We start from the raw sequence: 26,139 nt of genomic DNA on the forward strand, positions 1-26,139 counted from the left end.
TCTGTTTAGCCATACATATCTGTCAGCCATAGATAGCAACTGGTTCTGTGAGGCCGTCCTACATGTACAGTACAATACATACACAGTGTACGGACCCAGCACCCTCTTGTGGCAGGCAGCACCTCACAGGCCCAGACCAGGGTTCCTTCCACAGTGAGGTGCAGGGAAATATGAAGAGGGCTGGCTCCTGGGTGGACACCACAGCTGGTTCACCCTAGCCAGGTACACAGCACCACTAAATGTATGCTACTCACCATCACCTTCCAGGCCAGTATTTCCATATAATATCAGCAAAGCTTGTATCAATAACACAACAAGATATTATGGTACAAGAGGCAAAAATATATGACTAAGGAAGAGGTGCGATCTCTCCACTTAGAATACAACACACACTATTGACAAAGAGGGAGTATAAAACAGCACTGGTGAGATCATAGAATAGAACACTTAGCTAGCCAACTGCTAATGGACTTGCGGGGCGGTTCGTTGGGCTTCAGAGAGTGGCCGCCTTTAGGTGGATTACTGGCCTCCTGTGGGGGCAGAAAAAATTGTTAGCTCTCGTGTTACTACGCTTTCCCTTTATTTCTTGATCCTACCTCACCTCATATTCCTCTGACCCAAAACTTTACTGTCACAACACCAAGAAAAGATTTAATCCCATCAATAGCATCATAACCTTATTACCACCTAATGAGGTGGGTAGGATCCAAAAACACTAATACAATGGCAATACAATGCTCGTGTATAAGGTGATTGTGGAAAATACAGACACACTACAAATGTACTCAGCATCATACATGTTTAAAAGATGAGAAAGCTAGAGAAGAAGTTACAGGAGACTTGATACAGTATTGGATATGGCAGATGTTTAATATCTATCCAGGCAACCATTTGAAGTGTAACGTGTACAGTCAACCAGAAGGTATTATTACCCAACAATTTCATGTCACCGAACCCAAGCAATATTCACGTTTCTTTAGGTATGTCTGGTGGATGCAATCTGTCTCGTCTGAAGTGTAAACACAGTGGATGCAGGCTGAAGTTACTCTCCTCCTGCAATCCACCATCCTCCTTTAGAGGGTTAGGGAGGGAGGTGAGGGATGTGTGTATAACTGGGCACTGGAGCTGAATGGTTATACTGGTGCCACCACATGCACGTGTCCCTCTCTGGCACCAGTTAAGTTTGGGAATTCTGATTTAAACTCTACTGTACTTCTCTGGCTGCTCCGACCAGTTCTTGGAAAGCACCAGTTGTTTAAATGGTCATCCCCTTCTGCCAGAGGATGTCCTTTACACATTTAACAAAACAATTCTGCATTAGCCAGAATTCAACATAAGACTCTCTTAGGGTCAATGAGGCTCATGTATATTACAAAATACTAAATCACCATCATCATCATCATGAAAAAGCACTTTCCAATGCTTTGCCTTCTCTTCCAAATAAACACAATGAAAAGCCATGATACGTCTTGTTGAATAATGACACATTTCTTGTTGAATGTTCCTTCATCGGCACCGTGTGAAGCAGAATTCATATCCAGAAAGAAAACAAACATAAGTAAGGCTAAAACCAAACTAAAAACCATACAAGGATGAGAAGGGCACATAAGCATAAAATCATACGTCAAATCAAAGGCTATCATGCTGAAAATCAAGAGAGAGAAAAAAGCTGGCTCAAAAGGTATGCAAGGAAACTCAAAATGTGTCAAACTGAAAAATTTAAGATTTCTCCCCAAACCAAGAAAAATGGCAAAGACAAGTCAGCAAATATTTTGAAATAATAATAATAATAATAATAATCATCATCATCATTCTTATCACCCTGCTTCCCACAAAATTCAGGGTGCGCAGAATCCAATAACAGGAAGAGGAAAATATAAATGTAAATCAGAATGCCTATAAAAACTGGCCACACAATTATATTCATCACCAAAGCCTTCTGAAATCACGTGGCTAAAACGTCACTTGGTTAATCCACAAAACACAAAACTCTCAAAAGAATTAATACAAGCAGTTGCACGAGGAGAGTGTATGTGAGTGAGGTGGAGGAGGGGAGAGGAAGGAGGAGGCCGAGGATGAGATGGAGGGATGGAGTGGAGAGGTATTTGAGAGAGGGGTGTGTGAGCTGGGAGCAGGGCAGTGAAATGGCAGGGGACAGGGAGCATGGAGGGGATTTGTTTGTGGCCACCTCTTATGGGATTAAGGCGTCTGGCAACAGACAGATAGAGACAGATAGCTGCACAAAACTGACCAAACTCAAGCACTGTAGAAAGCCACACCTCATTAACACATTTACAGTGAATTATTATTATTATTATTTTATTTACTCTTATATTTAACTGTAATCTTTCTTTATTAGCTAATCTTTATTTTACGGGGGGGGGGGAATTTAATGGCACACACACGTTCCTTATATAAACTTATCATCATACCCATTTCTCCTTAAATACAAGATCGATGAATGTATTAACCAGTAAAATCTTGGTACCTCTATGGTTTGGGATTTAATCACAGTAGGGTACAGCTTTCACTACCTTAATACTGCTATGAGATTACAATGAAATGTAAACAAGTACTGTACTATATATAAATAATTCAACTACACACACACACGCACAAAAGAGAGAGAATATACAGCAAGTTGAGGGTTCTGGTACGAAAACTGAATGCCAACTGATAACACCTGAACTTTATCCTTTTTCAGTATACTGAGACAACATCATGGGTTTATTCTGGGTAATGGCAAACAATTATACTAAGCTGAGTCATCTAATCCAGTACTGCCCCATGAGAAGTGCAGGAGTGAATGAATGAATGAATAAAAGCCCAACAAGAGGGTCAATACTTAACCCTCTGACAGCCAGGTTCTCTCATCGAAACAAAAAATCATGGAGTTCATCAGAATGAAATATGAGGAGCTCTGTGAAGCAGGCCTAACTCTGAACAGGACATACTTGATAAGCCAAGAAAATGGAGGTTTGATATTTTTTTATTAACCCAGGAAGCCATCAGTGTTCCTCCACAGAGCAACGTCAAATAAATATAAGGGGCTCTGTGCGGGGAATCCAAAGGCATCACGTGTCCAAAATTCTGTATTCTATTCTTTGTTTTTTTGAATTTTGATTTTGGTGCATTTGCAGTTTCTCTATGCCACTCTTCATGTGTGAGTCCTTACCAGCACAAGGGTCTCCAGATATACCAGTACAATTTTTTACTTCTCTGATAGACAGGCTTTCTCCCAGCTCGATAGGATCATTTAATGTTCGACAAAAGAAAGAGAATCAACACTATAAGCCTCCACGTCACTCTGTCCAACACCATTTCACTGCCTTGACGGGGATGTGAACTTGGAGCAAGACAGTGAAATGGCGCTGGGCAGGGGGACATGGAGCCAATTTCTTTGTGGCCACCCCTTACAGGAATGAGGCATCTGGCGATAGACAGACTACAGGCTTTTAACACTTTCTATAGCAGTGAGGTGTGACTTTCTACCAGCAGGTTGTCATGCTCAACACAAAAATAACTATTACCTTCTAGACACCCAGTGAAACAACATAGCAGACAGGAAGACAAAGAAAGAGGAGAGTCAGAGTTAGCACACTTAAAATTACCACTACCATCAAACAAATGAATTGACACTAAGATAAATACAGTATATAGACATAAAGTGGGGCATGTCATCAGGGCTATACTAGGCTTCCCAGCTACTCTTCCTTGGTGATTTCTTATGTATGGTATGTTACAACTTAATATTCTCCTACAATAATAATAATAATAATAATGATATATTAAGGGATTATGGCATCTGGCAATAGATAGATAGATAATAATCATCATCATCATCATCATCATCATCTGGACCCCCTTTCCCACCCTTGGACAGGGTGAGGAATAGCAGTGTCCAGACAGCCCAATGTTGCCCAATCCAATAGGCCATGCTTCCATTCACTCATCATTCAAGACCCCAGAATCCTGGCTCTATCTGATATGCCAAAACTTTCACCACACTCTGCAACTTCACATAAACTTATTCAATAGTAATTTGGTCTTTTGTTTCTCACGAGCGTCAGTCTTCCTAAAGAGTTCACTAAAACTAGACACACCTTTACCCTTTTACATTCCAAGAGCTGTAACATCGCTCATATACACTATAAGCATCATCAATGGTAGTGGCAGCAATGAAACCCTATATTAATCATCCATCACAACACCTCTCCCCAGATCATAACTTTTCAAGTGAAGATTCTGAGTTGCCCCTTAAGAGATTCATCAGAAGCCACCTGCCTTGTGGATAATAGCAATCTACTGTATAACCCTTTTTTTTTTTTCCTATTCTTATAATCTCATCATTTTAAGAATGGAATGCATCTTTGAAAACCAATTATTTAATGAATTTAGCAATTTAGCAATTGCAGAGTGAGAAAAATGATCACATAATGAGAAATCAGGCATCACAGCAATTGGGTAACAGAATAACAATAATAAAACAAAATAGGGATCCTAAATTCTTACTGGTTGCACAGTATAAGTGGATAATCGTATACCACGTGACTTTACAATGAAGGCGTACTGTACATTTGCTTACTGTAACACCAACAGTAACATGTACAAGTATTACAGCATTCCACTTGTTTAAATAAACTGTTAAGGAAGAGAAGCTAGGCAGCCTCCAATGCCCACAGTGTTCTTGTGTGTGACTGTAGTCATGAACTTTATAAATCACCAATTATTAAACCTCTCTACGCCACTATATGCCCACTATTTTAAGCAGAAAACTGTTCACAAAACTCTAATGATTCACTAAAATTAATAGTCTATCAAGGTCTGACAACCTGAACTGGATTAAATTAAATTTATTCATTATATATGGGTCACTTTTTATGCTTAAAAAAAAAAAAAAATCTAGCTGTCAGCTCTTGATGTATGTACAACAAAAGGCATCCTCAAATCAGAATAATGACTATCAAATAACTTTATTCAGTATTATGTTTAGAGACCACAGACTAATTTAGCATGTGTAGATCTTTTAGCGGCAAAAACACCTACAGATGCTACGTTCTTTTTACTCTAACTTGGTCTAAAACTGCTCTCTCTCCATCTTGAATGCCAAGTTGTAACAACAGATTAACACCAGAATATGATGCTAGACACAAAAAAAAAGTGTTATGGCAGGGATGTACAGCCACACAACTGTCTTTTTCTCTCAGTGAACTCAGTGACATGTCACAAAACAACACAAATTTGAGCCAAGTTAAAGTGAAAAGAGTATAATATGGTCCATGGTTTTATCATCAAATGCCACATTAAATTTAAAGTTTGTAAATTATGCTGCTACAGCTAATAAAGAGTATAGTACGTCATGTATCACATTTAATCATAAACATTAATCTACATCTAACCATCCAGATACTAAATTTTAGCACAAATAAACAAAGAATTTACTGAATTTCCTGGATTTTAAATAATGCTGAGACTTGCTTCAACTGAAAAACTTATATGTACACTACTGGCATCTTCACTACAATCTAAATCTCTCCAGTTTTGTTTGAAAAATAAAATATATACAAAAGACAAATCATACTAGGTGCCATCATCATCAAAATTCTGTATCCTATCTACTATTTTTCGAATATTTATTTTGTTGCACAACGAGTTCCTTGTACAGTAAAAGTCCAATTCTTCGGCATCCAATTCCCCGGCAAATCTGACATTTCGGCAGTTTTGAGAAATAGTCCCATTTACGAAAATCTCTGATCGTTTGGCAGATTTTCCGATTTTTTTCATCAGTCTTGAAATTCTCCATGAGGACCCTCTACTGCTGGGGACTTCTTCCAGCAGTAGCAGAGTCCAATCAACCCCTTCTATTGTACATATGTAATTAAGGAACCTACTATAAGTTTAGGTAAGCGCATGTGAACTTGTAGGCCTACTGTACCATTACATTTATATACAGTATGTTCACTAATTTCTTTATCTTTCATATTCATGTATAGTACTGTATTCATTACAGTAATGTACAGTATCAAACAGTATACAGTACTCTCTCCAAGCACATTTGTAATGATATGAGTAGTGATGATAGTGTTCACCGAAACATATAAGGTATTGAGTGGGTAGGGGTTTTGATAATTCGGCAATTTTGATTTTTCGGCACTTGCCTGGTCCCATAGATGCCGAAAAATAGGACTTCTACTGTACTAAGTGAGTTGCATCTGAAAATTATTATTAAATCAGTTGAAGTACGTTCTAAGGACCCTATTAAAACTCCCATGGTTGCAGTGATTTCATTTCTAACAATAAAGTTTAGGATCTGGGTGTAATTCTATGGATGCATGACACGGCAAACCATGGCTAGAACAGTAAATGTATTTATATTTAACCCCTTGACTGTTGGACCCTTGATTTTAAATAACTCTGGTGCTGAGATTATTGGGGGGGGGAGGGGGAAGTAGCAAGAACCTATCCTAAAAAAAATTAAAAAGTGTGTATCAGTAAAGTCATTTCAGAGAGTATGTCCGAGCCAACGGGTTAAAATTCTGGCACACAGAAAAACAAATACCGGTACATAAAAATATTTAATAACAGATTCTTAGCTTTGTTTATGAAATCTAGCTTAATGTGAAATACAAAGAAAAGGATGAAAAAAGAAGGGAGCTTACCAGTTTCTTCTCCATCTTTGCTTTGATGTCTCTGGCAAGTGTAAAGAAAGCTTCTTCAACATTGATGGAAGCTTTTGCTGATGTCTCCATAAACTTGATGGCGTACTCTATGGCCAACTGCTCTCCTCTTTCCCTCGACACCTGGAAGTGAAATAAATGCACATAAACCAATCATTCAAACAAAATATCAACATCACCATCATCCGGACCTCCTTTCCCACCTTAGGGCTGGGTGAAGAGTAGCAGCATCCAGATAATAAACACATACATCAATTAGAGGGTAAAATACTTATACATTCCCATACAAAAGCTGCCCTACTATTTGCACTGTGGCTGCTTCACATTTAGAGTATGGATGTCACTCTCTTCCCTGATACAACTTAAAAAGAACCACACAACATCGAGCCTCTCTCAGCCTAGGAATATTTGCTCTCAACTGTCTATCTATCTATTGCCAGACGCCTCAATCCCGTTTGGGGTGGCCACAAACAAATCACCTCCAAGTCGCCCTGTCCCCCGCCATTTCACTCCCCTGCTCCCAACTCACACCCCCCTCTCTCATATACCTCTCCACCTCATCCTCGGCCTCCCCCTCCCTCTTTCCCCCTCCACCTCACTCACATACACTCTCTTCGTCAGTCTTTGACCCTCCATCCTCTCCACATGGCCAAACCACCTCAGTGTGTTCCTCGTAACGCTTCCTATCACATCCACATCAACACCACAACGCTCCTTTCTATCTTCATTCGTCAGCCTGTCTCTCCATGTGACTCCACAGGCTCCTCTTAAATAACTCATTTCCACTGCTCTCACTCTTGACTTGTGTCCTTCCAACAACGTCCAAGCTTCACTTCCGTACGTTAGAGTTGGTATCACAATACTGTCATGTAGTAACTTTTTCACTTCCATGCTCACTTCCCTGTTTCTTATCACTGCTCTCAATTGATCTACAGCTAAATGCCTTAATCCCAGTAAGGGTGGCCACAAACGTATCACCTCCACGTCACCCTGTCCTCTGCCATAAGAATGCCCTCTCTCATTATACCTCCCACCCCCTCCCTTCACCACATCCTCTACCTCCCTCTCCCCTCCACATCACTTGCACACTCTCCTAGTCAGTCTCTTATTTTCCATTCTCTCCACATGTATTATGAATGCTACACACACAAAATGTACAAGTTATTAAAGTACATTTCTTAACAAAACTCCCTTCATTGGATATTTCATGGCCGTGAGAACAGCATATATCATATAGAAGACATACTTACCTGTCTTTTTTCATTAACATCACATTTGTTTCCTAGGATCATCTTCTCTACATCAGCCGAGGCGTGTTCTTCAATGTTGCGAATCCTGGAATGAAAATTGTAAGAATGAGAACTGATATTACTTACTCATCTTCCTTCTCCTCCTCCTCCTCATCACCATCATCATCATCATCATCTTCATCCTGACTTCTTCCCACCTAGGAATGGGGCACTGTATGGTTTAGAAAGCAACGAGATAGGAAATGCCTGGTGAAATGGGCCAAACACTCATTCACCCACCATTTAAGCCCCTGGAATCTTATCTTCACTTCATAAGGCTAATAATTCTAACATGTAAAGTCTAGGAGGCACAGGAGGCTTTGTATCACCTCTTTGCAATTTATCGTATCACACTTTATCTCTTATTTAAATTAGTTTTAATACCGACAACAGTATCGATTAATAACATATACAAGAGGTGAAATATACACCTTAACAGCTACTATCCTAAGTCATGACCCTACTTCCCAACGGCAAATGGGGTAATATAACAACAGAACAACAACTATAACAATAATAATAATAAGAGTAATAATAATACAGTAATAATAATAATATAGGTATGGGAGAATTATCAAGTACGGTACCCTAATAGGCAACAAATATTTTCACTATTTAAGTCAACAGGACCCGTGTCTTCTAATACACAGCTGTTTTTCATTCAAATGCCCTGTAATATGGAATACTAATTTATATTGCCCATTTAAACTGCTGGCCTAAAACTGCCACCTCTTTTAACTTGAATTCTGAGCTGTGACAAGAGATTAACATTAGAATACAGTGCCAGTCATGAGGAAGTGTTAAAGAAGGGATGCACAGGTATAGGACAGGTATTGGCTTACTCTACTAATGAGCTGTGACAATATTAACAGAAGATTAAGGTGCTAGTCACAAAGAAGTGCTATGGACAAGATGTAAAACCAAAGTACAGTACTGCCCTATTTTGTCACTGAGGGACAGAAAGTAAGCTGCATATGGATAAAAATCACTACCAAGTTAAAGTGAACAAAGAACAATAACATCAAATCACAAAATCTCACCAGTTCTTAATGTTGTCGAAGCTTTTTTCATTCGTGATGTCATATACCAGCATAATGCCCATGGCGCCGCGGTAGTACGCTGTTGTGATGGTTCGGAAGCGCTCCTGTCCCGCTGTGTCCCATATCTGAAGCTTAATCTTCTTCCCGTCCAACTCAATGGTACGGATCTTGAAATCAATACCTGTAGAGGAGAATATGGGGTGATTAGGACCATTTTCTATACCCCAGGGGAGAATATGGGATGATTAGGACCATTTTCTATACTCTAAATTTAACTTTGTGGTATACTATGATTCTGAAGGGCTCCTGTCCTGCTATGTCATATATCTGAAGCTTTATCTTCTTCCCGTCCAACTCAATTGTATGGATCTTGAAATCAATGCCTAACTGGGAGAAAAAGGAGGATTACAGCCATGGTGGTAGTCACTAAGATGTGCTAGAGACAATGTGTAGAGCTATAGTGCTATCTTATCCTGTCACTAAACTATGGGAAATGAGCTGAAAAATGACTAAAATCTCCACCAAACTAAAATGTATGAACTACAGGTGGAGTGGGAAGTTTTCAAGCACCTACCAGTACTTAGGGGCTTGCCCTTCTCCTTGGCAATTTATATTTAAACACTACCATATCTATCTATCTATTGCCAGACGCCATAATCCCGTAAGGGGTGGCCATTTGACTTTTGAGTTATTTGTTTTATGGGAAGGGGCACTAACCCTCCACCAACCCACTTGCTGACACGCAGTGACGACGTATGGTTTGGTTATATGGTTACCACCCAGCGCTGTAAATGGTTTCTTGGCTAGTAAAAAGAATGCTTAAGTTTTGTTAAGGTCACATAATTATTTAAACAGACTGAAAATTCTATTAGTGTAAGTTTAGGCAATGATTCCTGCTGTAAACAATGTAGATATGAAACGCACAACATACTGGTGCGAAGACTTTGCTTTTCATAACATCCCACTGGTGAGGGAATTATACAAATGGAATTCAGGTATTTTGAAGTGTTTTCTATTTATGTTTCATCAATTGCTAACACTTTTTTTCTATGACACTTGTATTGCCAATGGCCCCTGGGGTAATTAACGACCCCCAGAGAGAATGACCTCAAAGTGGGGAAGAAGTTAATCTGTGACCGAACTGTCACAGAAACGTCAGCAATGTTGACATATAAACAGGAAACACCTCAAACCACCTGAACCACTGGTGGCTTCTACTCAATATTTACCAAACTCCAACCAATAATGTGATTTACTTATTTCCATTTTATTCAACAATTGTTAAAACTGATGACGTCTTCCTGGGAAAATCCTGGCAATTTCACTGCTCTACAGGGGATTTGTTTCTGTTTACTATCTTGTATCTTTATTAATCTAAAAAATATTATGATACTGCACAAAGTTTGTCAGTGATATACATACCTGCAATGTAAATAATTTCTCTTTGCAATATGTGTGATGCCTGGTGGTGGTTAGCAGCAGTGTTGTTCTAAATAAATACCCTTCCTTGCTTTACTGAATGTATTATAATAAGTTACAAATCAGTCAAATCACAGCTATCCACTTCATGATGTTTTTGTCATAACTTCTGAGAAATTACTTTTATCTCTTCTCGCAGTTTCCACCAATAAGACCCAACCTTCCCTCTTCAACCGCTCTTTCAGTGCCACCCACTGGGCCTCTATACTTATTTATTAATTTACTTTGGTATAAATTTATTTTTGACTGCCTCTCCCACCTTCCTGCCTAAAAAACAGTGCCTCCCTCTTCCCCTGCACATTTTAACCCTTTATCTTACCTATGGTGGATATGAAGGTGGAATTAAATGCATCCTCGGAGAATCTGAAGAGGACGCACGTTTTTCCCACCCCGGAGTCCCCGATTAATAGTAATTTGAAGAGGTAATCGTAAGTTTTCGCCATCATCGGCTATTTTGTTGATATGATGACTATAGCCGCAGAAACCCCTGGCCAAAACATTCAAAATACTCCTCGATTCTCTTTAGTAACCACAATTCATAGACGAAAGAGACTCAAAGGCCCCGGCTGTCAGAATGCTACTTGATACCTTTCAACTCGCGTGATTCAGGCTTGTCCGGCCGGTAATGCATTGGTTTGCTCTTCCAGCTCGCAACTGGAAGAACCCGAGTTCGATTCTTAGGCCTGTCAGAATGTTAGGCGTGGCTCAGGCATAAACCTAAGCATTATGCTTATGCTTGCAAAATTTCTTGAAAGTAACTGTATCATCCAATCTTTCTCGCCCCATTAGAAGCACGTGGAGACCCTATCAGGGATCCTAGGCTAAGCTTCTTAGTCCAGCCATTTTAGGTATGGCTGACCAGTCACTCATCCCTGGGTGGCATTATGAGCAATAAACTTCAGCCACCCCTAAGATGTCTGGATGCATCAATGCCACTGCAGGATGGTGTCCTAAGGCAGCACAGACTACTGTAGCCTACTCAGGACTGAGCATGCAGGGGAAAAAATGGGAGAAATGGAGTTCCCCCGAGCTAAGCCCTGTATTGGACTATATAGCCCCGCTAGGGTTACAGGAGCGAGCTACCACTCCCGGCACGGCAGCCCGGGCGAGGCTCGAACTCGCAATCCCCCGATTACGAGTCCGGCGCGTTACCACTGTGCTACCGTGCCACCCACAGGCATGCAGGGAATATGGGACAATATTCTTTATCCTCTACCGGGCTTCAGGGACTGGTTGTGAAGTTCCCAGCCAAGCACAGTAATAATCCCTCATCATACACAAGACCATCTGGCTCACTCACCCAGCACAGCACCACCTGTGACTGGATTGCACTCATCCCAGTGGTTAGGCAGTAAGGTGAAGCCAGGACTCTAAGGGCCTGAGTGTTTGTAAGAGGCATTTTACTTGACAAATTCATAATGGCTTTCCTACTTCTTTCTTTCCTTTTTCATGCTCTTGGATCTTACCTCATCCCATGAGGCTGGAGAAAGATGACTCATGCAGTGGCACCAATATAACTGAGCTGTTCTGCTGCCTGGTTATACACATGTCCCTCATCTTCCCTTGAGTTCCCCAAAAGGAGGAGGATGAACTACAGAAGGAAGGCAATTTACTCTGCAGTCCACCAGGCCAATGTTCAGATAAGCCTGGGGTTGCAGCGACAACTAATAACTCATCCCATATTGCATTTGGGCTGAAAGTGAGGTTAGGATGACAGTTATGACAGCTTCTATACTTTTGTGTTTTATCTTCCTCTCTCTCTAGATTCTGTCTCTCTTACCATCTTTTAGGTGGAAATCAGGGTGGGGAAAATCACTTCATTTTGTTTTTTTTTATAAAGGCTCAAGCTTGCTTGCATGAATCGACCTTGGTCACTTACTGGTGACTCTTCACACAGCTCAAACTCTAGCAGCCTTCCTATTCAGTCTCTTATCCCTGAGGTCACACTCTATGACCTCATCCCAGGTCGTTTTCAGTCTGCCTCTCACACCCCACCTGACATTCACATTTCTCACCTTCCACACCCAACTGTCATCCTTCATTCTCTCAACACGCCCAAACCACCTCAATGTAGAGGTTAGAAAGAGTCTCTATTAACTCATTCAACTTAAGGACATAAGTTTAGATTCTTTTCAGCTGGGAGACAGACCTCAGGTGATGAGATAAATGTAAAGTACTTGAACATAAACACCTGGCCTTGGGTCCCTACTGATGGCAATAAAATACAACCGGCTATGAAAAAAAAAATGTTCATCACCTCTGTTTTACTTACCAGAATTAAACCTAGTACAGTACTACTGAAGGCAAAATACAGTGTATAAATGATCATCAACAATATCAGAATGTAGTTCACATTTATTTTTATTTGTTTTTTCTTCCTCTGTTCATCTGGAAAAAAAAAAAAAAAAAAAGGTCAATGGACTGAATCTTACCTGAAATGTGATGCAAGTGCAGCTAAGAGGGAGAGAAAAAAATGCAGATGGTAAGACTTGAGAGGTGGAAACAGAATTTGGGGGGTTTGAAGAATGTGTGGATGGCTGTGCGGTTTGCTGGATGTGGTGTTATGTTTTAGTTTTCCTTGTTTCTTCATTCATCCTAAGTTCACTCAAGGCACTTCATTATCTTCATGTATGTTATTGATGCTAATTATACTGATGCTGTTATTGTCATTGTTACTGCTTAACCCCAGTCCACCTGGCCAAGCAGACCCACTGACCAGTCCCATAGGTTTCTCACACCATTGATGCTGTGTCTGCATCTCAGTGTGGCATGTGCTATGCTAAGCTTCATTATGTGTGGTGTGTTGTGTGGGAGTATGCTACAAACAGGGAACGTCCATACCTTATCTCACCCAACCCTAGCATGTGAAAAGAGAATATTAAGATACATCATCATTCCCAACTTGCACCACATATACATGAGTGAAGGGCCTGGGGCTGGGCTACTCAGGCCTGACATTAAAGACAACAGTCACCAGCCTCGCTTGCCCCCGAGTGGTATTATGCAAGCAACAGACCCCAACCATCCCTCAGGTGGGGCCCATACAAGGTTCAACTGGCTGCAGCGGCTAAACCCACTAAACCAGCAGGTGTATTGTGGTTATATGGTTACCATCTAGCATAGGCAATGGCTTTGTGGGATACAGGACACAGGGAACAATTTCAACAAGCAAAATAAATCACAGAGGAAGAGGTGCTACAAGGCCTCCTATGTCACCTACAATATGGCCTTAGGAGTCATGTTGATGATGATGAACAGCAGAATCAATGCATTACACATATTTCCCTTAGTGCTTCTTTTTCTTCTTATTGGGTTTAAATTTCTTGCCAGGATTATTGAGCTCAAATTCTTCCTTGCGCTCGTTGAAGGATGGGCCACTTCTGAATTTCTTGACGGATTTGGTGTCAGTGCTGGTCAGTTCTTGGTCAAAGTTAGATCGGAACTTCTTCTTCTGGCGCTTCTTAGGTCCTGCTTTATCTGCAAAAATGTATATATAATAATAACAATAACAATGATAATAACAATAAATATTACCTACCTTTATGTTAAAAAAAAAAAAAAAAGTTTTAGCTTCTATGGGTTTAAATCCAATGAGTGTCTGCGGTTTACTGTTTACAAAATGCTGAATAGGGAAGTTACAGGTCATGATCACAGTAAATGTCTGGATTAAGTATTAAGTGGTCTGACTCTTGCTCGGATAGTACAGGATTGGATGATGAATGGATGGAGGGAAAAAAAAAATAAATAAATAAATATGATTACAGCAGGAAATACATGAATAAAAACTGCTACCAAATACATGACACTAAAAATAATTACAAAACTATGAAAGAAAATTAATACCTGAAATTATATGAATAAAAATACAGTATAAATATAATGTTTTATTGTTCATTCCTTTATTGTTCTATCAGGAGTGTACGGCTTCAGGTTTTGGCTGCTCAGGTCAGAAATTTAGGTGAGAATCAGCAGTCACTTTTCCCCAAGTTGCATTCTGTTAGCAATAAACCCTGCCCACCATTTAGCTTTAAACCCCTTATGAACCACATCCTTTGGGGACCACTAGACTTTTTTTTACACTACCTCCACCTTGAATGCTCAGATATAACAGTAAACAGCACTAGAACATGGTGCTACTCACAAAGTGCCAGGGAAAATATGCAGAGCTGTAACACTGCCTTTTTCTGCCACTAAGCTACTATGTGGAAGAAGCTGCAACATGAAATCCAGACACTTACCCTTACCAACAGGCTCATCATCCTCAACAATGGCTCTAAGACGCCCAGCTTTATTTGCTTTCTTTGCCTTGAGTTGTGCAATGCGTACAGTCTTCTTTATCTCCCTCTCTTCTGGGTTGAGGTTCTTCTTCTGTTTGCGCTTCTTTACTTTGGCTTTCTCTTTTTTCTTTTCTTTAATCACTCTCTTACCCTTGGCTGCCAAGTTCTCTGTAAAGGGATTGATGGATAAACTTTTGCATAGATCAGCATCAACATCAGCCTCAGCACCATTAAGGTATAATCTATTCCAGGGAACAGGCTGGAATTCCTTAGCCCTAGGCAGTAGCTGGTCTACAAAATGGAAAGATCTGATCTAAAAACTCAAGCTGCTAGGTAAGGGTTGGTGGAAGGAAGGACATACAGTCATTTAATAGGCTTGCTCAAGCTACTTAATGACTGCATTGGTAGTGTTCAAGACACATGATACCAAGTATCTTTGGTTTTGCCATTAATGGGTGAAAAAAATCTTATATTTACAGGCATAACCAAGGTCTTCAAAAAGGAATGTAAATATCAACCATAAAAATATACAAATTATTACAGTGTTGTGATGCTGATGTAGATGAACTGGAAAGTGTCACAAGTACACCTACCCTGAGATGATTTGGCTACATGGACAGATTGAAGAATGGGAGACTTACAAACAGTGTACAGTACCATGTCAATAAGGTGCAGAGGGAGACTGAGGATGAGATGGAAAGGGATAAGAATGATGGCAGCATAAGATGGAGACAGGGAGTGATTTGTTTGTGGTGGCCCTCACCAGGATTAAGCCATCTGGCAACACTTACTAGTCTCAGCCTTCACCACATCTTCCTTAGACAAAAACCATGTCCTCTCCTGCTCTCCTGGTTCTGCTCCATCAACTTTCTTGCCCCCTGCTTTCTGGACCTTCTTTTCCAGAGTGGCCACATTCTGTTCCATCTTCTTGAGCAGCCTCTCACGACGCTCTTCCTGCAGGACCCGATTCACAGCAGGAGTCAATTTCTCCACCTTTGCTATGTACTTGTCCAGAATGTCTGCGGAATTTGTAACACTGTCACTATTATCATTATCAAAACTGTTTATCAGGTACTACATACAAAAATTAGTTATAAAGATCAATAAATACAGTAAATAAATAAATAATAAAAAAATACATTACAATAAATAGATACCTGTAAATATATAAATAAACATCACAACTGTTCTGTATTTCCCAAGTAGCTATATCAGGAAAATTTAAATCATCTGTATAATCACATCAGCATAAAAATCAGTAAGAAAAACATGGTATATAGCCTACAATGCCACTTTAAAAATACATGTAAATACAAATGGAAATAAATAAATACCTGTATCTCAAGTGGGGTTGGTGGAGGATTAGTGCCCCTCCCTGTATAACAATTAACTCTAAGCCCTTGGCCACCCCGTTTGGGATACATGGCGTCTGGCAATGAACTTACCTTTAACGAGACGCCGCTCAAACATGGCAAGCTTGGAGTACCTCTTGATTTCCCTCAGCATCCCAAACTCATTATCTCCAGCCAGACTCACCGACCGACCTGCGTGGCCGGCTCGAGCTGTGCGCCCCACTCGATGCACATAGCGTTTGTACGTCCTTGGCATGGTGTAATTGATGACCTGGAAAAGGATACTGATCATCATCAAATCAAATCACATGGCACCAGCACCCATATTTTTGCTGGTTATGGAAGCTCCCTAATACCTTTTCCTTGGCAATTTATTTTCCATACTAAGCCTTAAAGAAAAAATAATAATAATAATAACAAAGTATGCAAATATGAAATGAAGAAAAGTCAAACTAATTCTTCTCTTTTCTCCTCACCGTTTTGACTCCCTTGATGTCCAGGCCTCTGGCAGCAACATCAGTGGCAATGAGTATGTCAATCTCTTCGTCCTTGAACTTCTTGAGTGAGGTCAGACGCTCCCCTTGCTTCAGGTCCCCGTGCAACTCACCAGACCGCACCCCAAGCAGACCCAGTAAGATGTTCAGCTGGTGAGCCAAGGCCTGTGCGGTGACAAGACAAGAAATACTACTTTTCTTTTATCAAATTAACCCCTTCACTCCAATGACATATTTCATAATTTACTCTTTCCATCTTGCCACATTTTTATTCAGCTTCAGAGATTTATTATTCATGAGTCTGACAGAACTTTCATTAACTCTTTTAATATGAAAGATCTTTTTTACCATCAAGAAAATCATCTCAATGTCAAAAAAAAAAAAAAAATAAATAATAAAGTATGAATTGAAATGGTTAAAACTATATTATCATCATCACTCTATCCTTCACTGCCCCATCAAGAGGGGAGAGGGGCAGGTCTGGGCTACTCAGTCCAGATACCATATGTAATGAGAGTGACCAGACACTCTCCCCCTTAGTGGCACCATGCAAGTCATTAACTTCTAATCCCCTTCAATCAATAAGGTTCCTGTCTGGCTGGAGAGCCTTAACCCAACAGACCACCAGGTGCACATCTGCTGGTCAGATGGTTACCACCCTACATGGTAAACGATCTGCTTGAACACAGGAAATCATCTGCCCTGTCACTCAGTGCAGATTTACCTGAAGATGCCATCACAGTGAGTGAATGCTGGCTCACTGCATGGGACAGCCTTACAAGGGCAATTGATGGCCTGCAATTGATGGATCAGCTTGGCCAGATAGACCGGGTTTGTTCAACATCATCATCTCTCACCTTGGTGGCCACAAACACCATGCAATGTTCCCTAAACGCCCGAGACACCAAATACGCCAACATGGCTGGTCTTCCTTTCTCCTGCTGTCGCCGAATGCGGATGAATTCTTGACGTAGGTTTCGGGCAACATCTGTGTTCTCATTAACAAATACCTGAAACCAAGATTTTTATTTCGTGAGAATATGAATTTTTTTTTTTTCCCCCATATTGCTTGAATGTAAGTGATGCTTTATATAAAAAAGAAAGGGGAGGGGGCAAACCATCCAAATCATGGCTGCACCTTACATACTAAATCTATGTATGGTATTTATGTACCTACAGAACTGATGTGACAGTTTTCCCTAATTTTCAGTACCATATACACTATACCATTTATACAGAAAAGGTTGTGATACCTAAGAAGGCAGCCTTAACTTACACCTTCATACTGTCTATCTTTATCTAATAAGCTTAGACTGGGTGAGTAAGTGAGTGAGTGATTAGGTGGGTGAGTGAGTGTAATACTTAGTGCGTGAGTGAATGAGTGAGTTAATGTCTGTTTATTAAAATGAACTAGTAACACCAACCTTGACAGGGTTCTTAAGAGACACCATAGCCAACTGTTTGACTTGTGATGTCATGGTGGCAGAGAACAGCATGGTTTGGCGCTCACCAGAACACTGCTTGATAATCTCATTCATCTGCTGTGCAAAACTGTCATCCAACATTCTGTCTGCCTCGTCCAACACCAGGATCTATGGAGAGGCATTTCGTCATCATTGTCACTGTCATCATTATCACCATCATCAACAACTCCTTCCATTCTTTTGTTTATTCATTTTTCCTCACCCCGTCCTTGGGTGGGATGAAGAGATCTGGATGATGATTTAATGATTTTTTTATTTTTAATGAATCCATGTTTGGAGCAAGTGTGGCTGCACCCTGAGAGGTACAATGTGAGCAAAAATTTCAACCTTCCCTTGGATTTAAACCCACATCCAGTTGGAATGCCTTAACTCACTAAATCACCAGGTAACTAAAAATTATATCCAGGTCCACGACCAAAAAATTGTTTCCTCTTTAGTAGGTGACTTATACCAATTTGCACATGCTGATTTCGAAAATCACAACGAAATTTCTGTATCACGTACAGTTTTTTCACAAAATCGAATTTTGTTTTTTTGCTATTTTAGCCAAATATCCTGTCACAAAATTAAAGCCATTTGTTGTTGTTTACAGATACGAACTTGAATAGAAACGAGGATGGCTTCCAGAGGATGTTCAACCAGCCCTGACAGCTTTTGTTACATATGTGGTGAATTTAGTGTTACAAAACAGCAGAGAAACATTACAGACTTTGTCAAAAAATCATACTACGCATACTTTGGAGTGAAGCTGGGAGACCAAGATAAGACATGGGCTCCTCATAAAGTGTGCTCAGTTTGTGTTGAAGGACTAAGGCAGTGAACAAAGGGTACAAAGCAGTCTTTTCGTTTTGGTGTTCCAATGATATGGAGGGAACCGAAAAATCACGGTGACGACTGCTACTTTTGCTCATGTAAGGTACAAGGACACAGTTCTACGACCAGGAAGAGTATCCTCTATCCCAATCGTCCATCTGCATTGCGACCTGTTCCCCATGGACCAGATGTGCCAGTTCCATCACCTCTAGACAACTTTGAGGACATACATCTGAGTTCTGATTCGGAAAGTAGCGATTATGATGCAGACCTCAGCTATGACGGTGAAAGTAAAGAACCTCAGGTATTCAGTCAGCATGAATTAAATGATCTATGAGGGACCTAGGCCTTGCCAAGGAATCAGCAGACTTAAGTCCAAGAATCTTTTAGCTCCTGGTGCATCATTCTCTTGGTATCATCACCGAGAAAAAGAGTTTGCACCTTATTTTGCCCATGAAAATGATTTGGTCTATTGTACAGATCCTCAAGGACTAGTAGAAAAGTTTGGCATAAGATATAGCCCTGATGAATGGAGACGTTTTATCGACTCATCAAAGAGAAGTCTTAAAGCAGTCCGTTTACATAATGGCAATCAGTATGCTTCACTTCCTCTTGGACACTCAGTGATCATGAAAGAGTCATATGAGAATTCGGTGTTACTTTTAAACAACATCAATTACAAAGATCACAACTGGATGATTTGTGGGGACTTGAAGATAATCTGCATGTTACTTGGACAGCAGTCAGGGTACACAAAGTTTCCTTGTTTCTGGTGTGAATGGGATAGTAGAACAAGGAATCTTCATTGGACTCAGAAACAATGGCCAGGTAGGGATTCACTTACACCAGGAACGAAGAACATCGTTTGAGAGAGTTTAGTGGATCCAAAGAGGGTTCTTTTGCCCCCACTGCATATAAAACTCGGCCTGATGAAGCAATTTGTAAAAACTATGCCACAGGATGGAGATGGTTTCAAGTACCTGTGCAGCAAGTTTCCTGGTCTATCAGATGCCAAGATTAAAGAGGGTGTATTTGTTGGTCCGGATATAAGGAAACTGGTTAAAGATGAAAATTCTGAAAACTGTCTTAGTGATGCCGAAAAAGATGCATGGACTGGCTTGAAGGATGTGATGAAGAACTTTCTGGGTAATTACAAGGATCCAAATTACCGAGACATTGTGGGAAGAATGCTAGAGAAGTTTAAAGCCTTAGGATGTAACATGAGCCTTAAAGTTCATTTTTTGCATGCACATCTAGATTACTTCCCAGAAAATTTAGGAGATGTGAGTGAAGAACAAGGGGAAAGATTCCATCAAGATATAATGGAGATGGAGAGAAGATACCAAGGAAGATGGAATGTCAGTATGATGGCGGACTACTGCTGGATGCTGCATCGGGAGACTCCATCAAATGCTCACAAACGGAGAAGCTGCAGGCGTAATTTTCAAGTGAAAAAGAAGAGATTTTAAGTTACTGAAACTTAAAAACTGGTTAAAGATATATTTTACTAAAGTTGAGTTGCACTTTCTTCTTTCATCTTTGTTAAATAATGTACCAGACACATTTTAATGATTTAATTGTGTTCTATCATATGGGATCTTGCCTACAAATTGTCGTTTATTCGATACCATTTTGTGGGGAAACCTTACGTGATGTGAAAAAACTGTTATGATATTCGGAATCAGCACCCCAAAAATATGTATAAACACATTTTATTATCAAAACAATTTTTGAAAAGTTCCTTCTTGCAGACCTGTCTATATGTCAGTGGCAGTGGGGCTAATACAACACATCAGTATACAACATACAGGTTCACCCAAGATCTCCTTGAGTACACCAAAGAAATATTCCACAGAAAGAAAAGCAAGAAACCCTCAAAGCTAACCTCAATACTCTCGAGGTTGAAGCTGGGTGTGTTGAGGAGATGGTCAATGAGTCGGCCGGGTGTAGCAATAACAATGTCTGGCGCCTTCTTCAATTCCACCTCCTGTGACTTTAGATCCATCCCACCCACTGAGAGGGATACCTGGATCTGAGAATACAGGGAGAGGTCCTTGGCTACCTGAAACACCTGAAAACAGAAAATGAATATAAATGAGAATATTTGGATGGAGAGGCACAAAAATACTGGTATGGCTATAATAGTTACTTCCAATCATGTTTAGCTTTGATTGTTGTTGCTGTTGTGGCTCCAGGGTCACTGAAACATGACCCTGGTGCCCTTTCCTTCAGTCCACCATCTGCTTTTCAGGGGAGAGGGAGGACAAAGAAGAATGTTTGCAAAGCCAGGCAGTGAAGCCACCCAGTTATCCTGGTGCCACCACTTGAAGGTGTCCTCCTGCAGCACCTCAGCTTTGTCTAAGATACATATGTTTAGCAAGGCATTGTTCAAGGGTTCCAACTTTTTACTTACTGGATGCTTCTCAAACTGCAATCTGCCACAGCACCCATGTCAAATTCCCCCATTCCCTATCATCCTATCTCAAGACCTTACTGCATGTCTAACATGCTATTATACTCTGTCAGCTTTAACTAGAGTTAAATCTGCTATCTCTCCATCTTCAATGCTGTGTTGGCACAAGAGACTACTATTAAAATGTAAAGCTGGTCAAGAAGAAGTGCTATGAAAGGATGTAGAGCCATCTTATTCATTTATTCTGGTAGTAAGTTTGGGTGACAATGATGGTGATGATGGGGACAACTTTACAACCTTGTTCAGTAATTCTCACCTGCACACCCAGCTCTCTGGTGGGCACCAGGATCAACACCCTGGTCACCACATCAGTACAGGGTTTGAACAGGAGTCTCTCAAGGATGGGCAGCATGTAGGCGGCTGTTTTGCCGGTTCCTGTGGCTGCACATCCACATATGTCCCGACCCTGCAGTGCAACAGGAATGGTCGCAGCCTGGATTGGGGTCGGCTGGTCGAAACCCAAGCGATCAATGGCCTGGAAGAATAGTTTTCAAGAGTCTAAATTAGGCCAAAATATTGTTTTATTTTAACACACATCATCCTCAAATGGAAGTCAAGAATATGCCTACATATCTATAGCCAGATGCCTTTATCCCACACAGGGTGACCACAAATGAACTGCCAACACCATTCCGTGTGGAATGAAGAGGTGAATGAATGAATGTATGAACAACTAACTATGGTAACTAAATATGTATAAACCATCCATCCATCCATTGCCAGACGCCATGTATCCAAAACAGGGTGGTCAAGGGTTTAGAGTTAACTGTTTTACAGGGAGGGGCACTAACCCTCCACCAACCCCACTTGACACGTAGGGATGCCAACAGCATCTGGTGTTCCCAGGCGGTCACCCATCCAAGTACTAACCAGACCCAACGTTGCTTACCCAAAACTAAAACCATAGTAAAACAAAAAACCACACTCTCACCTTCAACAGAGATCTTGAAAAATTCATCTCCAAAAATGTTGAATCGGGTTGGCACGGGGGAGCGTCCTCAAAGAACGCCTTGTCTTCTTCTTCTTGCTTGATCTCCTCAGCACTTTTCATGATCTTCTTTGGGTTGTCAATCCGCCTCGCCTTCCGCTGCACTTCAGATTCTCGCACCTTTAGTATGTCTGGTTGAGGGTAAATTACATTAGCCCTAAGACAGGGGAGGTCATCATCCACTCACTCACTGACTTAAATGCCAGAGCCCCTCTTTATGTGGGGCAAGCTGGGAATGGATGGATGGATGGATGGATAAGTGAATGAATGAATGAATGTCTACTACATCACATTCAAGCATCTATAAATCCAAGAATGAAAACAGAGGCAGAGGAGGCAAACAGACTTTAATACCTGACCATACAAAACATGCCAATATGAATGAATTACAAAGGCATACCCTGGGCTGGAGCTAATAATTCTTCACTGCTGTCATCACTGGAGTCACTCCCTGATTCATCACCACCTTCACCATTCTGGGCCTTCTCAGCCTGGCAAAATAAGTAAATGAATAAATACAGAAAATCATCAACATCATCAACATTATGATTTTTTCCCACCAGGCAAAGGAGCTGTCTGATCTTACAAACATTCCCCAGTCCCCTCCCTTTCTCCCAAAAGGAGGATGGAGGGCTGCACAAGAAAGGCAACCTCATGCTATGGTCCAGTACTGTACATGCAGTTCTTATAGGTAACTGAGGCTTTCCAAAGTATCATGGCTTTTTCATACCTTTGGAGTTGTACAGCAGCAGAACAGGCAAATCAGCTTTACAGGTATAAATGAAATCTCAAGTGGGAATATTTCTTTAATCTAATGATCAAACTTAAACTTGGCTACAGTACAGTATATATAAAAATGGTTTACTGTTTTAGAGTTGCTCACCTTCCATTTTTGTTTTTCCTCAGATCGCACTCTGGCAATGGTTTCATTTATATTGACGCCTCTTCTTGGCTTAACTAATTTAATGACTTCATCCCATGGGTCCTTCATATAATCACTGGTAGATTCAACAAACTGGAAATCCTTGTAGAAGTCGGCATCGTCGGTTTCATTCTTCCTTTTATATCTAACCTGAAGTATAGATCTCTATTTATTTGTGCACTACAAATCTCCCAAATAATGGATGACACCATTACAATATTAAGCTTTATGTGAAAAATAATGTCAAAAAATAATATAGCAAGAGAGAAGAGAAGGGGGAGCCAAAGGATGAGATGGAGGGATGGAGTGGAGAGATATATGAAGGAGAGGGTGTGACTTGGAAGAAAGACAGTCAAATGGCTGAGAGCAAAGAATGTGGTGATGATTTGTTAAAGGCCACCCCTTACAGGATTAAGGTATTTAGCAATAAACTGAAAAAAGATCATAACCATCATCCTCTTAACCCTAATTCCCAAAGAACTGGAAAGAAGTGTGGAGCTATCAACAGCATGCCACATGAAATGAGCAACACAATCATTCACACATACTGAAGCCATCAAACTCCTGGATCCACCTCACAAGCAACACCATCCTTAGTTTTTCTATAATTTTTTACTTAAGCTTGGGTTGAACTTATTACTACTTAACTGAAATGCATGAGTTTGATTAATAATTAGAAACTTAGTAATGAAAGATCCTGGCATAAAATGAAATAACACAGTGTGCATTCCCCTGAGTGTTGCTGCAGGCTGATAGGGTGGCATATGGTGGTAATATTGGTATATAAGTAAATATAAATAAATAAACAGCTGGTACATCATCATCATCGTCACCCTAATACGTTTTCACAACGGAAGAGGGAGCTCGGTAGGATCTAGAAGCAAGGAAATGGAAAGTACTGTAATGAAGTGTGACAACCCAAATGCATACCCAAATTCTATTGACAAACACAAACAAATGAATAAATAAGAAGAATATTGTAGAACTTAGAACTAGGCACTGCAAGAAAAGAAAAAAAAGACAGACAGACAGAAAGGAAAAAAAAAAAGCAAGCAAGCTATACTTACAACATCCTCGGGTTCAGAATCAGAGCCAGAAAAATTCTCAATGTCATCATCTGACTGTATCGTGCCAGGACCAAAATCACTATCAAACTTTCTCTTTTTGAAAGTCGCTGACCCTGGCTCATCATCATCATCATCATCAAAGGCCTTGAAGAATTTGTCATTTTCTGGTATGCTTTGAATCTGTTGGGGAAAAAACAACAGTATTAACTACAGTATTTTGTACTGCTGTAGTCTGAAAGATACTCAAAATTATTTCAACCATTCTTTATTTATTTATTTTATTATTTTTTTTTTTTTACATACAAAACAAAAAGAGCATTAATTATATACGGCACTTGTAGCTAGTAGACTTTCTAAACAGTGAAAGTCAAGTTTTTAGTGTTCTCAAAATCTGCCTGTAGAAAACTACAGGAAATGCATCAGATGATATTTTTAACAAAACCATCACATTTTTTCATTCATTCATTGCCAGACACCATGTATCCCAAACGGGGTGGTCAAGGGCTTAGAGTTAATTGTTTTACAGGGAGGGTCACTAATCCTCCACCAACCCCACTTGACACGTAGGGATGCCAACAGCATCTGGTGTTCCCAGGCGGTCACCCATCCAAGTACTAACCAGACCCAACGTTGCTTAACTTCGCTGATTGGACGGGAAGCGGTGTACTCAACGTGGTATGGCCATCACACTACTCTGAATTTAATACCTGTACAACTATGCTTAACAGGTCACTAAAAGGAAGGCTATAGTTTCAATTATGCTGGAAACTCAGTCAAACCCACAACACAAACAACAACTTGGAAAAGTGGAAACCACCTGGAAAAAATAACCAAAATTTACCAAAGAAATTACCAAACCATTGCCATTTTATTAGGTACAGAAATATCATAATTCTGACACAGCATAAGGCTACTTCTCAGCTGAATGAAATCGTATTGTGATTTGTACAAAAGCAACAGTTGAAAATTCATCCTTCCTGAAGATGGTTTATAACACTGATAATGGGAAACCCCCTGGCTATAGCAAAACCTATATCAATTTGCTGGGAGCATGGGTAAAATTCCTTTCTCAAGTCCTAAAAGGGATGCAATAATAATATAAAAAGGCAGGGTGTAGTAATGATGACGTGAGCTAGTCATTAAGTTGGCCTGCTTCTCCTTTCCCTAACATCATTACCTCTATCAGCCTAACTATTCATGGCATTCCTCTGCCATTCGATATGAAGCACTGGTCGTCCCAAGTTACTGGGAATATCACTTTCCCTAATCTTTATATTTTATCCGCGTCATTCAAGCGATCAAGCCCGCATCTGCAGATTGAATTTGGAAGGATCGTAAGTATTTGTATGTAAATTACACTAATTAAGCAAAATCCTTTACGATTTTAAGCTTACCTCCATAATGAAGATCCACGGGTATCGTTTGGAATCTCAGTTTCACAGGTAAATCAAGAACTACACAAACCCAAACAAATGGCAACACACGTGTGGCCTCAAAATGTAAACAAACTCGGAGTACGAGCCTAAAATGAAGTCCTATTAAATTTTGATATTAAAAATTGCTATACAAAATATATTTATATTAAAAACCTGGTAAACACAACAGGTACTGCGTTTGCCAATTGATTAGCATGTCAATTCACATTTTAGTGCAGTCACTATTCATTTTCATTTTGAGATGTCTCGTTGAATTTTCAGATAATATGACAACAGCACCTTTGATAGTAGTAGTAGTAGTAGGTAGTGGCAGTTAGTAGTAGTATAGTACAGTAGTAGTAGTAGTAG

At 40.2% G+C, this 26,139-nt stretch overlaps 3 protein-coding genes and 1 non-coding gene across 4 annotated transcripts; all 4 read right to left on the reverse strand.

Annotated features, from left to right (window-relative positions):
- Nucleotides 1–388: 388 nt before the first annotated feature.
- Rab8 (RAS oncogene family member Rab8) lies at nucleotides 389–10,931 on the reverse strand. Its single transcript, XM_080281964.1, has 5 exons — nucleotides 10,805–10,931; nucleotides 9,007–9,187; nucleotides 7,928–8,012; nucleotides 6,660–6,800; nucleotides 389–530 (listed from the first exon to the last, which is right to left on the reverse strand). Exons 1-5 carry the CDS (start codon nucleotides 10,929–10,931, stop codon nucleotides 432–434), a joined length of 633 nt encoding a protein of 210 aa, XP_080138090.1. The 3' UTR covers nucleotides 389–431.
- A 1,713-nt stretch (nucleotides 10,932–12,644) lies between these two features.
- On the reverse strand, nucleotides 12,645–22,853 carry LOC145412054 (putative ATP-dependent RNA helicase DDX27). Its single transcript, XM_080281975.1, has 11 exons — nucleotides 22,767–22,853; nucleotides 22,310–22,497; nucleotides 21,635–21,853; nucleotides 20,791–20,976; nucleotides 18,033–18,200; nucleotides 17,466–17,618; nucleotides 16,591–16,773; nucleotides 16,208–16,385; nucleotides 15,554–15,781; nucleotides 14,724–14,930; nucleotides 12,645–13,962 (listed from the first exon to the last, which is right to left on the reverse strand). Exons 2-11 carry the CDS (start codon nucleotides 22,427–22,429, stop codon nucleotides 13,772–13,774), a joined length of 1,833 nt encoding a protein of 610 aa, XP_080138101.1. The 5' UTR covers nucleotides 22,430–22,497; nucleotides 22,767–22,853; the 3' UTR covers nucleotides 12,645–13,771.
- LOC145411038 (uncharacterized) lies at nucleotides 22,753–25,793 on the reverse strand. The gene is made up of 4 exons (XM_080281103.1): nucleotides 25,750–25,793; nucleotides 24,356–24,535; nucleotides 23,250–23,438; nucleotides 22,753–22,857 (listed from the first exon to the last, which is right to left on the reverse strand). The coding sequence occupies exons 1-4, from the start codon at nucleotides 25,753–25,755 to the stop codon at nucleotides 22,753–22,755; spliced, it is 480 nt and encodes a 159-aa protein (XP_080137229.1). The 5' UTR covers nucleotides 25,756–25,793.
- LOC145412197 (5S ribosomal RNA) lies at nucleotides 24,926–25,044 on the reverse strand. Its single transcript, XR_013899540.1, has one exon. It is a non-coding gene; the product is annotated as a 5S ribosomal RNA (ribosomal RNA).
- Nucleotides 25,794–26,139: the final 346 nt, after the last annotated feature.

Source organism: Coenobita brevimanus, chromosome 11 (genome assembly GCF_032717465.1).
Source record: "Coenobita brevimanus isolate Jiangsu-jjx chromosome 11, ASM3271746v2, whole genome shotgun sequence".
Taxonomy (NCBI): domain Eukaryota; kingdom Metazoa; phylum Arthropoda; class Malacostraca; order Decapoda; family Coenobitidae; genus Coenobita; species Coenobita brevimanus.